Raw genomic sequence first — 15,413 nt, 5'->3', positions numbered from 1 at the left:
CATGCCTTACAAGAGATCAGTTCCATGAGCTCGTCGTAAGGTGGAGACACTCAAGAAGTGGAAGGTTGAGACCCAAAAGCCTTCAAGAGCACAGACTCATCCTCACTGGGGGCTTGGACTGCCAATCAACCCTCTGACTAAGAATCTCTAGTATCTCTGCAAACGAGATATCCTCAGAGGGGGATCGAGGGGACCCTTCTGACTCATCCAAGTCCGTGTCAGATGTCAAAGACTCCTGTGGGGAGTCTAAGTGCCTCCTCTTGCACAGTCTCTTCCTGGGCACCTCCTCAGTGGGGGGATCTGGGGAGGTTTCAGAAGAGCAGGGGATGCCCTGTGGGGGTACGTGAGGATCAGGGTCTCTATGCTTAGGGGGACCAGTAGATGAAGAAGCAGACACAGGAACTTGAGGGGAGAGGGAAGGCCAAACCGATGCTGACTTTGTCTTTGGAGACAGGGCTCTCCTCATAGCATCGAAGGCACCATGGCTCCAACGAGAAGGAGTAGACGGACCGAAAAGTACCGTCCGATCCTCCCGCACCGAAACCATGGGCGTCGAGCCCGAGGTAGGAGCCGAGCTCATCCAAGCCGAAGCCCCGAGAGGAAGAGTTGGCACCGACAAATCGGTTCGACCAGCCTCCCCAGACCCGATGGGAGAGCGTCAGCTCCTAGAGTCCTCGGTCGGCGCCGAGGACATCCGAGTAGATGGAGCCGATAACACCGGTGCAGGTTTCGACTCCAAGGGTTCAACAGTCATCGGTTCGGTTTCCTTCGGCTCCGAGGGTCCAGTACGGCTCGGATGAGGAGTAGACAAATCCGGTTCCATGGTCTTCGGCACCGACGAGCTGGTCAGGGCCGACAACAATTTGGCAAGTCCTGGTGCCTGTAAAAGCTTCTGCACTAGCCGATCCATGTCCAAATCTGAAAGGCTGACTGAGGACTTAGATGAATGAACCGAAGGTGCTGACTAGAGCAGAGGAGAAGAGGGAACCTCAGAGACTGGCTCCAATACTGAGAGCTGGCTCCGAATCAAAGGTACACTCGGTTCTGAGGTCTGTGGAACCGATTACCCTCCCTCTGACGTTTTTGCCTTTTTTGCCACTTTGGGGTCTGAAGATTTTGTGGATTTGGAAGATGTGCTAGTACCTTCATGGCTACTCAGCACCTCAGAAAAGGAGTGCTGCAGTAATCCCCTGTCTATTAGCTTCCTCCTTCTCTCCAAGAGGACTCTTGAAGAAAATGAATGGCAAATGCTGCAAGTGTCTCGGAGGTTTTTAGCCCCCAGACAGTAGACACATTGAATGTGTCTGTCAGTGATGGACATTTTCTGCCCACAATCTGGGCATTTCTTGAATCCCAATTTAGGATAGGACTTTTCCTTGTCATCCGACATAGTAAAAGTAAAACAAAAACCAGTATACTGAAAACTAATACAGTAAAGAACAAAGCAACTAAGCCCAACCCAGGCACTATCTATAACAGTTAAACTATATTTTATAAATACAGGGCTAAAGAGGCCCACAGAGGAAAACCCTGACTATTAGCAAATAGAGATTAATAACTCTAAATAGGGCTAAAAGGCCCACACAAACAACTAAGCCAACAGGGCACTAACTATTAGAAACTACAGATTCTATTATCAAACTTATAACACTAACACACAACTATCTATATGAAAATATCTAAGACAAAAAGAAAGTTTTTTTTATCAAATTTGCTGTTTTTTCTCTCACAAATGGTCCGAGCTAGCTGGATCACCGAGATCTCTCTTGCCATGGCAAACTAGATCTGGGGTAATTCCAGCAGTGCATTGTGGGATAAGGGGCTTGGTCTCGAGCTACTGGCAAACCTTGAGCTTTGCTATCAGCCGTGTCAGAGCCGAGGATCGGCTCCGAACCCATCAGTGAGAATAAACAGCGAGATTTAACAACTTCACATTCATAGTTAGGACAGTACATCTATGATGGTAGTCAGTGTGACACAATCATAGTTAGGACAGTACGAATATGACAGTAGTTAGTGTGACAGGGTCATAGTTAGGAAAATATGTCTATGATGGTAGTCAGTGTGAAAGGGTCATAGTTAGGACATCACTAGAAGAGTGCATCTCAGGAAACTGAAATTCTTACAGATGGTGTGGAAATTGTAAGGGGTAAGAATAAGATACCAGTAAATGGTAATGTAGTAGAAAGGAAGTTAGGAAGACAGTCCTGGCAAGTTTGTGATGTGAGGATCTTTATTGACTATATGTGTGGTATGGTGGATATTATGACAATGCTATGAGAGGACTGAAATCACATGTTAGCATAACAAGGTGGTTATCACAGAAAAGGAAGGAAGGAAGGCAATCAGAGAACCCAGCTACGTACTTATTGTATTAGAAGCAGTTTGCTAACAAAACACCTGAAAAAGACGGAGTCCCTATTATACTTGCTGTCACAGTTAATGGACCAAAGTAGAAAAAAAAGTATCTTATGGAGGGTATAAGAAATGTTGTGAACCTTTGATGCATAGCAGATGTAGTTAGAACTGAAACAAAAATGAAATAGTAATCTATAAATCTGTCTAGTTCTGTTGGACTGTAAATTTCAACTGGGACATTATCACTCACCTTAAAGCGTCCCACAATTCTGTCTTCATCAGCTGTGTTATCATCATCATCTCCAATTTTCCCTCTGTAGAGGTTAAAAGTGTGCAGCCAGTCTTCAAAGTTGTCAAACTCAATCTCAAGCTCTTTATCATACACCTAATAAAAAACAAGAATTGTTAATAAGTTGAATTAATTGTTAGTTGACTGAGAAGTATTGACATATTGCCATCATAATATTAATATTAGGTACGTTTTTACTTACTTACTTCCCATTTGTTAGAGCTCTGAATTCATTCCCATACAAAACTCAGTACAAATACTCTCTCTAATATTGCTCAAAGTATTCAGAAATTAACCCCCCCAAGTAATTCTCTGTAATATAAAAGAGTACAGAGCATCTCACTGTGCACATATATGGTGTGAAGAACATACAGACACACACAGAAATACAGACACATGCACTTACACACACGCACACATGTATACACACACACACACACACACACACACACACACACACACACACACACACACACACACACACACACACACACACACACAGGTTACACGTATTTTGCTACATGTTAAGTAATCAAGTCTAGAACTGTCGTACACAATTCAACAAGTCCTAATTAACTGTATGGAACCTTCAACAGGATGCATGCATACTGTAGCAATTTGCTTCCCCTCCTCTTTGAAGTCAACAGAGCATTGGCTGCCAGTTAAGTGCATAAGGTCATTTCCAAACCAGAGCTTCTACTAGTACAGAATGATACAGTATAAGGTCATTTCCAAACCAGAGCTTCCACTAGTACAGAATGATACAGTGTATCTTTCCCAGAAAGCAAGCCGAATAAAGACAAGTATGATTAGGTTCCAGTCATAGTAACCAGTATTAACATCAGAGGTTTCAACAGTGACTAGTTACACCTGTTGTACTAAGGCCATTAGACCTTGGTTTGCTATGCCTTACTAAGCTCTAGTTAACTGAGTACATGAATGTTTACATGTCACCTTATGCTTTAGTGTGTTTGTGATTTCTTTGCCTCTTCCATGTCTTCATTGTTTTATTCATAATTTGTTACTTTGACATTTGTATGTCACATCTAACTGATGCTGGGCATACAACTTTAATCAGTTCTCAGCAAACACTTCATTTTCAAGTTGATTAATTAATGACATAATTTGCAAGAATACTTTATCCATCTTGACTTATTTGTTATAAGTATAATAGAGCCTACTAACTCAGAAGTATTAATTATATTAACACACAAAATAAAACAACTGAAAATTCATTAAAAACATAACAAGAATACCACAGCATTCATATAAAGCATGATAAAACAGACAAAGCTGTCAAGAAAGAGACAGAAAAGTACTGAAATAAAAAAAAAAATAATAATAATAATGGCTAACAGCTACCAAATCCTATAGTCCTGGCACCAAATTGTGGAACTAGTGCTGTTAATGTAAGAGAAATTGCAGATATTGTGGCATTGACATTATCATGATGTGTAGACAATCATGTATGGTATTACAGCATGTTATGCTGTATAGTCTAAGGTGACACAAATTCAGGAAGGAAAGCATGGAGGGAAGGTACAGAAGTGTTGGGAGGTGTCTATGTAGGCAAAGGAAAAGGAATTAAATACAGAACTAGAAATGTTGAAGAAGGTTAGAAGAAAGTATGGATCATTACTGATCTAAGCAGTGGTATTTTAACTCTTATTTGTCTGCAGATTTTAACTTTGTGGGAGGGGACCAACAAGTAAATGAAAGATAGCATTCTTGGGATGACAAAAATGGGAAGTACTGTTGATGTGGGGCATATGCATGTTATATGGTAACTCAACAATCATTTTAAGAGACATAGGATTTGAGCCCACGTGAAAGTTAGACAACCTTTGAGTTTCACATAAAAAATAGGATTATTCATGTCAAATTGTTGCATATTTCAGATAGGCAGCAAATCAGCCCTCAAGAAATCAAACACATTTGCACCTAATATGTTTACATTACAATTGAAAAGGAATTTAAGTTCAGGAAGTAATCTTTTTGGAACAATAAATTAGCAGTGAAATTTACAATAAATGGTTATGCACCCAAATCAAGCATAAAATGAAGGTATAGGAGGGTAAATTTTCACAAGACGTGTAAGTGTCTTGGAAAACGATCTAGTAAAATGGTAAAAAGCTGAGGATGATAGAAAAGTGAAGAAACATCAGCACTTGCATTAACCTTTATGTGAAGTAAATGTATATTGATGAGGAGCAAGAAATAGTTTTACTGTATGTTAAGTCATTGTATCCTTTATGGTTATAGCAGGAAAACTGACTAGTGAGGGAGATCACACCATGCTACGTGTCTGTACTCACAATATTCCATATAATGATAAGAAATAAGCAATTCTATTTTATAAAAATGTGGATCTATGGTACTATGTAGGATTAGTGTGCATGTTAAAGTTGTATGTGCAAATGTTCCTTGGGGAAAATGATTCTTTCTTGTGTTTATAAATCTACACACATTTAGAAATCCATCATTATAAACGTTGCAGAGAATGAAAGTTACTACCAAGTAACTCTGAAGATCTACTTTCATGTATTAAGTTGTACTTACCTTTAGTTCATCAATTTTCTGTTTGTTCTTCTTATCCAATGCCTCATTTATTTGTTGCTTCTTCTTCTTGTCCTCTTTGGAAGGTTTGGCCTTCTCTTTTCCCTTGGACTGCTGGCCTTTGGATCCTTTTATGGGAGATTCATCAGTTTTGGTTTCTGAGCACAGAAAAGAGGAAGGGAAGGGAAGGAAGGACCAATACAAAACACTCAAACATGATATGCATGAAAGTTGACAGCTTTTCTTCTAGTCTTACAGCCTAAAAGTTAACTATAGCACTCTTTTAATTTTTATAATGGAATTAACTACTAGATATGCAGTGTAAGGCTTCTTTTAATGTCTGTAATACCAGACATGGCAGACCTAAATTTGTTTCTGTCTTTACAGTTTAATCTCTGCCTGAAATAATATACATTCTATTATGTTTTTGCTGTTGTGGTTATTATTATTATTATTATTATTATTACTATTACTATTAATTTATTGCATTTATTGAAGGGTGATATATGTTTTCTGATGGATTTAGTTTGCTGGATTGCATATTATTACACTACAATTACCACACAAAAATTAAACAGCAGTATTTGTGAACCTTGACAAAGGGATTTTAAGTGTTGTTTACCTACAGGATATTGTATTAAAATAGCATAATTGTGTATGAAGCATTTTACTGTAAATTAATCATAGAAATTTTGTCCAGACTGCTTTCATTGGAACTAATTTTATATTATATAAACTCAGCATGACAACTGTAGCTATGGTATTAAATGTCTGTCAACAACTTAGACAAGTGGTTCCCAAACTTGCATGGGCCCACTTTTGAAAACGGTAATTTTTCGTGACCCACTACTTGCATTGACGTGTGTGCATGTGACGTATGCAGGGTCCTACTTAAAGGAGAAGATGCTGCTACCACAGAGTGTTTCTACTGGATTTAAATGAGCCATGTAAACTATTTTCATACTTTAATTATTAGCAGAGCCAGATCATTGTTTTAGACCAATTCAAAACTATTTGCTACATATTGATACATATCTTCTTAGTTATGAAGCATTTAGATGTGTCTATTTTAAGAAAATATGATAAAGGTTTAGAACATGCATTATTTTTTCATTACCAGCATTTTGCCTGTCTTTTTTGTTAACTAATAGATTAAGCTATATGTGTTTGCATGCAAGTCACACAAAACAGCACTGAAATGTTCCTGCAATTTAATCTCTAGTTCTGATCACTTTGCTTGAAAGTGGCATCATATGTTGCTTAACTAGATACACGATGACTGAGTGAACTAAAACACTTTGCTGAAATTAATATAAAGCATTTACATGAATGCAAGTGTGTGAATCTTCCCTCTCCAAGCTATGTCTAAGTAGTGTTACTTTTATTATTTTATTTTTTTTAATTGTATCTGTTGTGTTGATGAAATGTAACATATGTGATAGAAATAATTTGGATAGGTCACTTATGTTTTTTGATTTGTCCTGGTTGAAATGTTGAGGTAAAAAATCTCAGTAACTCTAGACCTGGTACATCTATTCAGTGATTCATGGGGATACTCTACCCCCTTGAAGAATACAGTGGACATAAAACTTCAGCTCCATGCTTGCATGTTCATAATTTGCCTTATTAATTTGTAGTAGCAGGATTCCACCCATCCTCAAAGACATCCTGCCAGAATATTAGTGTAGATTCATTCTGTCATGGTGGACAACAGACATGATGATTCGTGCCTGGGAGATTTATGGACAGTGTCAAGTGCAAAGTCAGAACCTGTACATCATTATTAGAGACCTGACAAAGGTATTTGACTCCATCAGTCCTGGAGACCCTAAGAAGATACTCATGAGATCTGCCTGCCCTTCCAAAGTTACCAAGATCTTAAGTTTTCTGAAGAGGCAACCAGATTTACTAAATGGAAAGAAATAGTCAGATATAACAAGTAAGTTGCTGAAAAAAGACAGAGCTTTATAGAAGAATGAAATGTGCAGAACAGAGTGAGGAAATTATTTATTTTTATTTTATTTATTTTATGTTACATTTTTCAGCAGTCTATACACACTGAGCAGAGTGGATGGGAGGTGATGACTCCAACTCTTAGCTGAGATATATAAGTATCCTGTTTTTTTTTTTTTTGATTATTTATACAGTTTATTGTTTCTAGCAATTTATATATAGCACTTTTATTGTAATCTGCACGGGTAACTGATTTGTTTGCAGTTAAAAGCATTCTGTATCTTTACAAATCTTTATCTGTTTAAAAACTTTCATTTTGTGGCTTTCTGTAGTGCTTTCTTGAATTAGCTGAAGCTTTTCTTTACCTTGGATAGATTGTATTAATTGACTGTAGGCTAGTGGGGGTTGGTTCTTTTGTGTTTTTGTAAAAAAAAAAAAAAGTTGTTCTTCTGGTATTTAAGCCCTAACTTTGAGAGAGTCTCTGTCTATACACACTGAGCAGAGTGGATGAAAGGTGTTGACTCCAACTCTTAGCTGAGATATACAAGTATCCTGTTTCTTTTCGATTATTTATACAGTTTATTGTTTCTAGCAATTTATATATAGCACTTTTATTGTAATCTGCACGGGTAACTGATTTGTTTGCAGTTAAAAGCATTCTGTATCTTTACAAATCTTTATCTGTTTAAAAACTTTCACATTGTGGCTTTCTGTAGTGCTTTCTTGAATTAGCTGAAGCTTTTCTTTACCTTGGCTAGATTGTATTAATTGGCTGCAGGCTAGTGGGGGCTGGTTCTTTCATGTTTTTGTAAAAAAAAAAAAAAAGTTGTTCTTCTGGTATTTAAGCCCTAACTTTGAGAGAGTCTCTGTCTATACACACTGAGCAGAGTGGATGAGAGGTGTTGACTCCAACTCTTAGCTGTGATATACAAGTATCCTGTTTTTTTCGATTATTTATACAGTTTATTGTTTCTAGCAATTTATATATAGCACTTTTATTGTAATCTGCACAGGTAACTTGTTTGCAGTTAAAAGCATTCTGTATCTTTACAAATTTTTATCTGTTTAAAAACTTTCAATGTGAAGTTGTTCTGTCTCGCTGTTTTGTTCTTACACGTGGGTTCGGAGCCGATCCCTCGGCTCTGAATCGGCCGCTTTTCAAGCTCAAACTCTCAGAGAAGCTCGAGACACAGTATATATCCCATGATGCTCTACTGTAAACCCCAGATCTAGTTTGCCGCTGCAACAGGTCTACAGACTCGTCGGAGGAAACTCGGGCCAGTGTTATTTTATTCTATATTTAGAAATATTTTGGTACTGCGGTGGTGGTGCTGTGGTAGCGTTGTTGCCTAATAGCAACACGTTGTTCCATTCGATTCTCAGCTAGAGCGTCTTCTGTGTGTAGGCATACGTGAATGGGGCGTGCCTTCGTTCAAGTTTGTGCGTCAGGGCTGGTAACCCGGTACGTAAAAATCCACTACTGATCATTAGCGGACCGGAGTTCCGCTGTGGCGACCCCTAACCGGGAAAAGCCGAAAGTCACAAACAATTTAGAAATATTTTGAAAAAATATTTTTCTATTGGAGTGTTAGCTAGTGTTATTGTATTTAAAAAATAGAGTTTAGTTAGACTTAGTGTGTAGATTAGAATACTTTGTAGAGTTTTTTCTTAACGGCTGTTTGTTCTAGGCCTTTCTTAGCTTTTTGGGCATGACAGGGCTCTGTCAGCTCCTTTGTGTGAACTAATTTTGTTAGTGGTAGTTTCAAATTAGTTAGATTAGTTAGAGATTAGTTAGTTAAACTTATAAAAATAGTTGAATAACATTTTTGTGTTTAATACTCAAAGTTTTGAGTTCAGGGATCTGAACTTATATATACATATATATTTATATATATTTCCTCTCCTTCTTTGAAAATGTCAGAGAAGCAAAAGTCTGGCTTCAAAAGGTGTGAATGTGGCCAAAAAATGCCTGTGACGGACAACCACTCCACCTGTGTGTACTGTTTAGGATCTGTTCATTTGCAGGAAGTGTGCTCTATCTGCCACTCCTTTAGCACCAGAGTTCTTCTGGAAAGGCGCAGGAAGCTGGTGGATAGAGGACTCCTGAAGCCTGATTTTCAGGCTGCGCTGGACAAGACCGACCTTTCTTCCAAGGCTTCGAAGGGGTTGACGTCATCCAAGGGGTCCTTGGAGTCCAAGTCCTCAGCTCCGAGCTCCTCTAGTATGGTTCGATCATCGGCTCCACAGCCTTTGGAGCCATGTACTGATCCTTTATCTTGGAGCCCAGTTGTGGATCCGGTGTTAGAGACTCCTCAGTCTCCAATTCTTCAATCGGTGCCATCTTCGGCCCCTTCGACCCAGCCCTCGACCCATTCTTTGAGGTTATCTGATGTGGACCTGGACCACGTGGTTAAGAGATTGCTAGAGAACCCGGCCCTGGCCAAAATGCTTTCTGCTTCGAGCCACTCGGCTTCGAAGCCTGAAATTCCAGTCCTACTTTCTACTCCTCTTCCTCCGAAGCCAATCGAACTCTCGGAGCCGGGGCAGAGGGAACCGATGTTGGTAGAACCCTCGGAGCCGAAGTTCGATCCAGCTCCCTCGGCTCCATCCACCTTGATCTCCTTGGTTTCAACCGGGGAGTCTTGGAGCCGACACTCCTTCGCTGGCTCCAGGGTGAGACTTCGGTTCCAACCCTTCCCCTTGGGGCTTCAGTGCAAGTGGGTTTGGCTCTGTCCTCTGGATTGGAGCACGGGGTCTCAGCTCGGGGAGGACTGCCGGCCTCTTCGGAGCTGACAAATGTCTCGGACCAGGATTCTGGTGCCTTCGATGCCATGAGGAAGGTCATGTCTTCTAAGACCACTACCTCCTCGGATCTTTCTTCCCCTCCCCCTAAAGGGCCTCATTCTGTCTCTTCCCCACAGGTCCCTACCAAGTGTCGAGACCCAGAGCATCAGGTATCCCCATTGGGCGGCCCCTCCTCTACAGGGACTTCACCGGACGCTCCCACCGATGAAGTACCTAGGAAGAGACTGTGCAAGAGGAGGCACTTGGATTCCCCACAGGAATCCCTGAGATCAGATACTGACTTGGAGGAACCAGAAGGGTCCACACGATCCCCCTCAGAGGATGTCTCATTTGCAGACATATTGGAGATCTTAAGGCAGAGGGGTGATTGGCAGTCCCTTGCCCCTACTGAGGATGAGTCGGTACTCCTGAAGGCCTTTGGGTCTCAACCATCCACCTCCTGGGTTACTCCTCCCTTTGACGAACTAATGGATCTGGTTGCTTGAAGGGCGTGGGAGTCCCCTGATTCAGTGGAACCGGTCCCTCGGAGGCTCAACAAGTTCATTACTTCCCCTGCTGACAAGGCCTTTCTTACCAAGGGAGTCCCGGTTGATGCCATGGTGGTGTCGGCAGCCACCAAGAAAGAGATGTCAGAAACCTCTTCTTCTGTCCATCCTCCTAATAGGGATTCTAGGACGATGGACAGGTATGGGAAATGCATATTTAGTTCTGCGGCATTTTCCATGAGATTGTTCAACTACCTGACCCGTTTTACCCACCTTCAGTATGATCTCCTTAACGAGCTGGGAGATACTCAACAGGGTAACACAGCTGATGCAGTTTCTGAGAAAGTGACTGCACAACTCAACACCCTCAATTCTATAGTCAACTCATCCATGCGGCATATTTCTTATGCCGCCGATGGATCGAGTAGGGCGGCAGGTTCAGCGATAGCTCTTTGGAGACAGTCCTGGATGCGCCTTTGCTCTTTTGTGGAAGCCTTCAAGTCTTCCTTCGTCAATACCCCATTCAATGGTACCACCTTGTTCGGGCCTAAAGTTAAGGAGACACTTACTAGGTGTGAACAAGAAGGAAAGACTCTGTCTGCTGTAGGAGTCCATTTTTCCACTCCAACTAGACCGTACCCCAAAGGGCAGTGAAGTGGAAAAATGTGGTTTTGAAAGCCCCAAGGAGCTTTCCAGAACACACCTATGGATACCCCCTCTAGGGGCAGAGGAGGGGGTAAAAATGGAAGACACCGTCCAAACGGCAGACGGTGTCTGCAAAATGAGGGTGACAGGGAGCAGTTCTCTGGTAAGCCCTATCAGCGTTCCTGAAAGGAAGCCCGGCTGTCCTTCTCTGGAGGTGGTTGGGGGTCGCTTGGCTTTATACCCAAATGTCTGGCTAAACATTACAATGGATTCGTGGGTAAAAAGCATAATTTCCAGAGGTTACTACATCCCCTTTACAAAATTCCCTCCCATGTGTACAAGTATTCCAGACGTTCCACCCAGTCTGTGAAAACTAGTAGCCATAGAGATTCAAAACCTGCTAGACAAAAGAGTCATCCAGCCAGTCCCAGTGGACCAGATTGGATCCAGAACTTACTCAAGGTTCTTTTTAGTTCCAAAGAAAACAGGGGACTGGAGGCCCATATTAGACCTCAGCAAACTCAACACCTTCATCAAGAAGGAAAAGTTCTGGATGGTCACGCTTCAATCGATACTTCCATTCCTAGAAACGGGTGATTGGATGTGCTCTATAGATCTCAAGGATGCTTACTACCACATCAAAATGACCAGATCATCCAGAGATCACCTGCATTTCTGGTTGGGGGCCAGTCATTACCAATTCAGAGCCCTGCCCTTTGGTCTCACCACAGCCCCCAGAGTGTTCACCACATGTATGGCAGTGGTCACAGCTCACCTGAGATGCTTAGGATTCTGGGTGTTTCCATATCTGGACGACTGGCTCCTCACTGCCACCTCCAGGCATCAACTAATTCAGGCAAGAGACTACATTAGCAACCTGTGTTCCCAATTGGGGATAACCTTAAACTTCGAAAAATCTGCGTTATCGCCCTTGCAGCATATTACCTTTATAGGAGCAGAGCTAGACACTGTCGATTCAAGGATCAGGTTGCCTCAAACAAGAATCTTATCCCTAAGAAGTCAGCTGTCCAGTCTGTTGACCCAGAACAAAGCTCCTGCATCCCAGATATTGAAGCTATTAGGCACAATGGCAGCGACGCTAATAGCAGTCCCGTTGGGGCACATGCGGATACTCCAGTGGTTACTCTTCACACAATGGTCTTACCAACAACTGCCCATGTCGCATGAGATTCTGTTAACAAATCTTTGCAAGAAGGATCTCAATTGGTGGCTGAACAGCGACCAGGTAGTAGCCGGACATCCTCTTGTTCTTCCCCAACCCACAGCCACAGTGACCACGGATGCTTCCCTGATAGGGTGGGGGGGGGGCTATTTCAGGGAAAGACTGTCCAAGGTATTTGGCCAAGCATGGAATCACATTTGCATATAAATGTCCTGGAGCTGAGAGCGGTGTTCCTGGCATTGCAACACTTTCACGACTGGGGACAATTGCAATTCAGACAGACAACAAGTCAGTAGTCTGGTACATCAACAAGCAAGGGGGAACCAGATCGTATCCCTTATGCCGAGAGGCCCTAAGAATTTGGCAGTGGGCTGTATCCACCAGGCGCTTTCTGATAGCAATGCACATCCCGGGGTCATCCAACGTGATAGCAGACAAACTGAGCAGGGCCATCCTGTTGCCTCACGAGTGGTCCCTCAAACAACAGGTGGCGGACAAGATTTTCCGCAGGTGGGGCCAGCCTTGCTGTGATCTGTTTGCATCTCCGATGAATGCCAAATGCAGAAGCTACTTTGCCCTTTATCCCCCACCGGGGAGCAATCCGAGGGACGCGCTTGTACACGATTGGCCCCCGGGCCTCCTGTATGCCTTCCCGCCAATTCTCCTAATTCCCAAGTTCATACAGAAAGCCAAAAGTCTGGGAAGGACTGTTATTCTGATAGCCCCATCTTGGCCTCGTCAGATTTGGTTCCCCTTCCTACAGAAGTATCAAGTGGAAGAACCATGGGTTCTGGACCCAGTGCCAGACCTTCTGACTCATTCGTCGGGAGTTCTTCATCCCTCCCTCATCTCCCTAAAACTGACAGCTTGGCTGCTCCAATTCCCAAATTAGCCAAGTCTCATGATTTGTCTCCCATGGTCCAACATATTATAGTTTCCTCTCATAAACTGTCAACCAGGAAGCTATATAATAGCAAATGGAAATGATTTGTTCACTGGGCTTCTCACCATGACGTTGAATCATATGTTGCGTCTATTCATACCATATTACAGTTCTTGCCCTCCTTGTTCTATGACGGCGCAGCAGCTGCCACCATAAGGGCTCAATTGGCTGCCATTCCAACTTTCATGTAGGGTTTAACGGATCTAACATCATGTCCCACAGACTACGTAAGGCCTTTTTGAAAGGGACCCACCATCTCAGACCACCTATCAGACACCCGGTCTCTCCCTGGAATTTGAATCTTGTTTTATCCCAATTGATGCTTACCCCCTTCAAACCCACATCATCTTGTGATTTGAAGTTTCTGTCTTGGAAAACAATATTTCTGGTAGCCATTACATCTGTGTCTAGGGTCTCTGAACTCCAAGCTTTATCTTCCAGGCCCCCATATTTGATCTTCCACCCTGATAGGGTGTCCCTCAGGACAAATCCTACCTTTCTTCCTAAGGTCTGTTCAGAAACTAACTTAAATCAGTCCATAGAGCTCCCAACTTTTTTTAGACACCATACCAACAGACTGGAATATATGTTACACAAGCTTGATGTTCACAGACAATTGAGATTCTACTTGGACAGAACGAAAGATTTCAGGCAATCTGATCAACTCTTTGTCTCTTACGCAGAGAACAAGAAAGGTTCTGCGGTATCAAAAGTGACATTATCTAAGTGGCTTTCTGATTGCATTAAATTCATTTATTCCTCCACTAACCAGCCATTACCGACTAATGTCAAAGCCCATTCTACCTGGGCTGTTTCTACGTCATTAGCTCATGCAGCTCGTTTACCCTTGGATATCATCTGTGCAGCTGCTACTTGGTCCAAACCTCACACGTTTATCACTCATTACAAAGTGGACAGGGCCTCCAGGGACAGGGCTTCCTTTGGTTCCACTGTGTTTAGGAATGTTCTCCCTTGAGCCGGCCAGGATTAGGGTGCTTGGGACGCTACCCACGTGTAAGAACAAAATGGCGAGATAGAACAACTTCACATAAATAAGTTATGTTCTTACCATAACGTTCCACGTGAGTTGTTCATCTCGCCTTTTTGTTCTTATATTTCCTCCCACCTTCCCCCTCCTGGTGAGGAAGATGGTTGTCTTGGTGGATTGGTTGGTCTTGTCAGCCTGTCTTCTTAAGACAGACTGTTTTCCTTTCTGCAAATCTAGAGGTACCCAGATAGGTAGGTACTACAGTGCTTATTTTTTTAGGCTGTCTTCGGGTGCAGCGTACTAGATCTGGGGTTTACAGTAGAGCATCATGGGATATATACTGGGTCTCGAGCTTCTCTGAGAGTTTAAGCTAGAAAAGCAGCTGACTCGGAGCCGAGAGATTGGCTCCGAACACACGTGTAAGAACAAAAAGGCGAGATGAACAACTCACATGGAACGTTATGGTAAGAACATAACTTTTTTTTTGTGGCTTTCTGTAGTTTATCCCCACCTGCCTTCCCTGTTGGTGTCTTGCTGTTATACTTGGTGGCTTTGCAGTTGCCCGCCCCTACTGTAGATCTGATCTGGGACACTCCTCCCAGTCTAGTGGCATTAGCTCATTCTACCTAGTACAGAGAGAACATTTGATAAAGCCTTCTGTTTCTCCTTTTTCCCTTTCAAAAAAAAAAATGTTTTGCCTGAATTTCCTTATGTTCTGACTGTGCTTCACAAACATTTTGGAAATATAGAGTATATTTTAGAGCATTTATTATAACTGTAATTGCCTTAATATTGCTACAACTCAAGTGCTCTACGTTGCACTGCATCTGAAGTGTTTGTGTGTTTTAGCTGCTTTTCTGTATATATAGGCTTCTCTGTATATGTAGACTAGCTACTTATTCTGCTGTGTTACTGCCTCTTAAATCGTTTTTCAGTTGTGCACTTGCCTTATTTCATTTAAAAAGTTTTAAATTGCTAATTTTGAAGAGTTTTAATTGCATTTACTGTTTAGGACTACACACTCAAGTGTGTTAGCCTTTTCTGTGTTTATTTACTGTATTATTGCATTGTTTAGCCTGTTTCAACAAAAAAAAAAAAATATATATATATATATATATATATATATATATATATATATATATATATATATATATACTATCTTGTTTGCTGGTTTCCCACCTTTTCTAGTCAGTCCATATCCCAGGCTT

At 41.8% G+C, this 15,413-nt stretch overlaps 1 protein-coding gene across 13 annotated transcripts in view; it reads right to left on the bottom strand.

Annotated features, from left to right (window-relative positions):
* OTOF (otoferlin) overlaps positions 1 to 15,413 on the bottom strand; it is a 2,911,272-nt gene that overhangs the window by 288,792 nt on the left and 2,607,067 nt on the right. For 10 of the 13 annotated variants that reach the window (XM_044062838.1, XM_044062837.1, XM_044062843.1 and 7 more), the window contains 2 exons: positions 5,207 to 5,361; positions 2,609 to 2,743 (listed from right to left, as the gene is read on the bottom strand). In XM_044062838.1, the coding sequence (XP_043918773.1) occupies positions 2,609 to 2,743; positions 5,207 to 5,361 (290 nt within the window). The remainder of the gene's footprint in view (positions 1 to 2,608; positions 2,744 to 5,206; positions 5,362 to 15,413) is intronic. The other 3 variants (XM_044062844.1, XM_044062845.1, XM_044062849.1) reach the window with 1 other exon arrangement.

Source organism: Protopterus annectens, chromosome 2.part1 (assembly GCF_019279795.1).
Source record: "Protopterus annectens isolate FY-2018-M chromosome 2.part1, PAN1.0, whole genome shotgun sequence".
NCBI lineage: Eukaryota > Metazoa > Chordata > Ceratodontiformes > Protopteridae > Protopterus > Protopterus annectens.
Note: the sequence above shows the minus strand (reverse complement) of the source record. Positions and strands in the feature narration are given on the sequence as shown.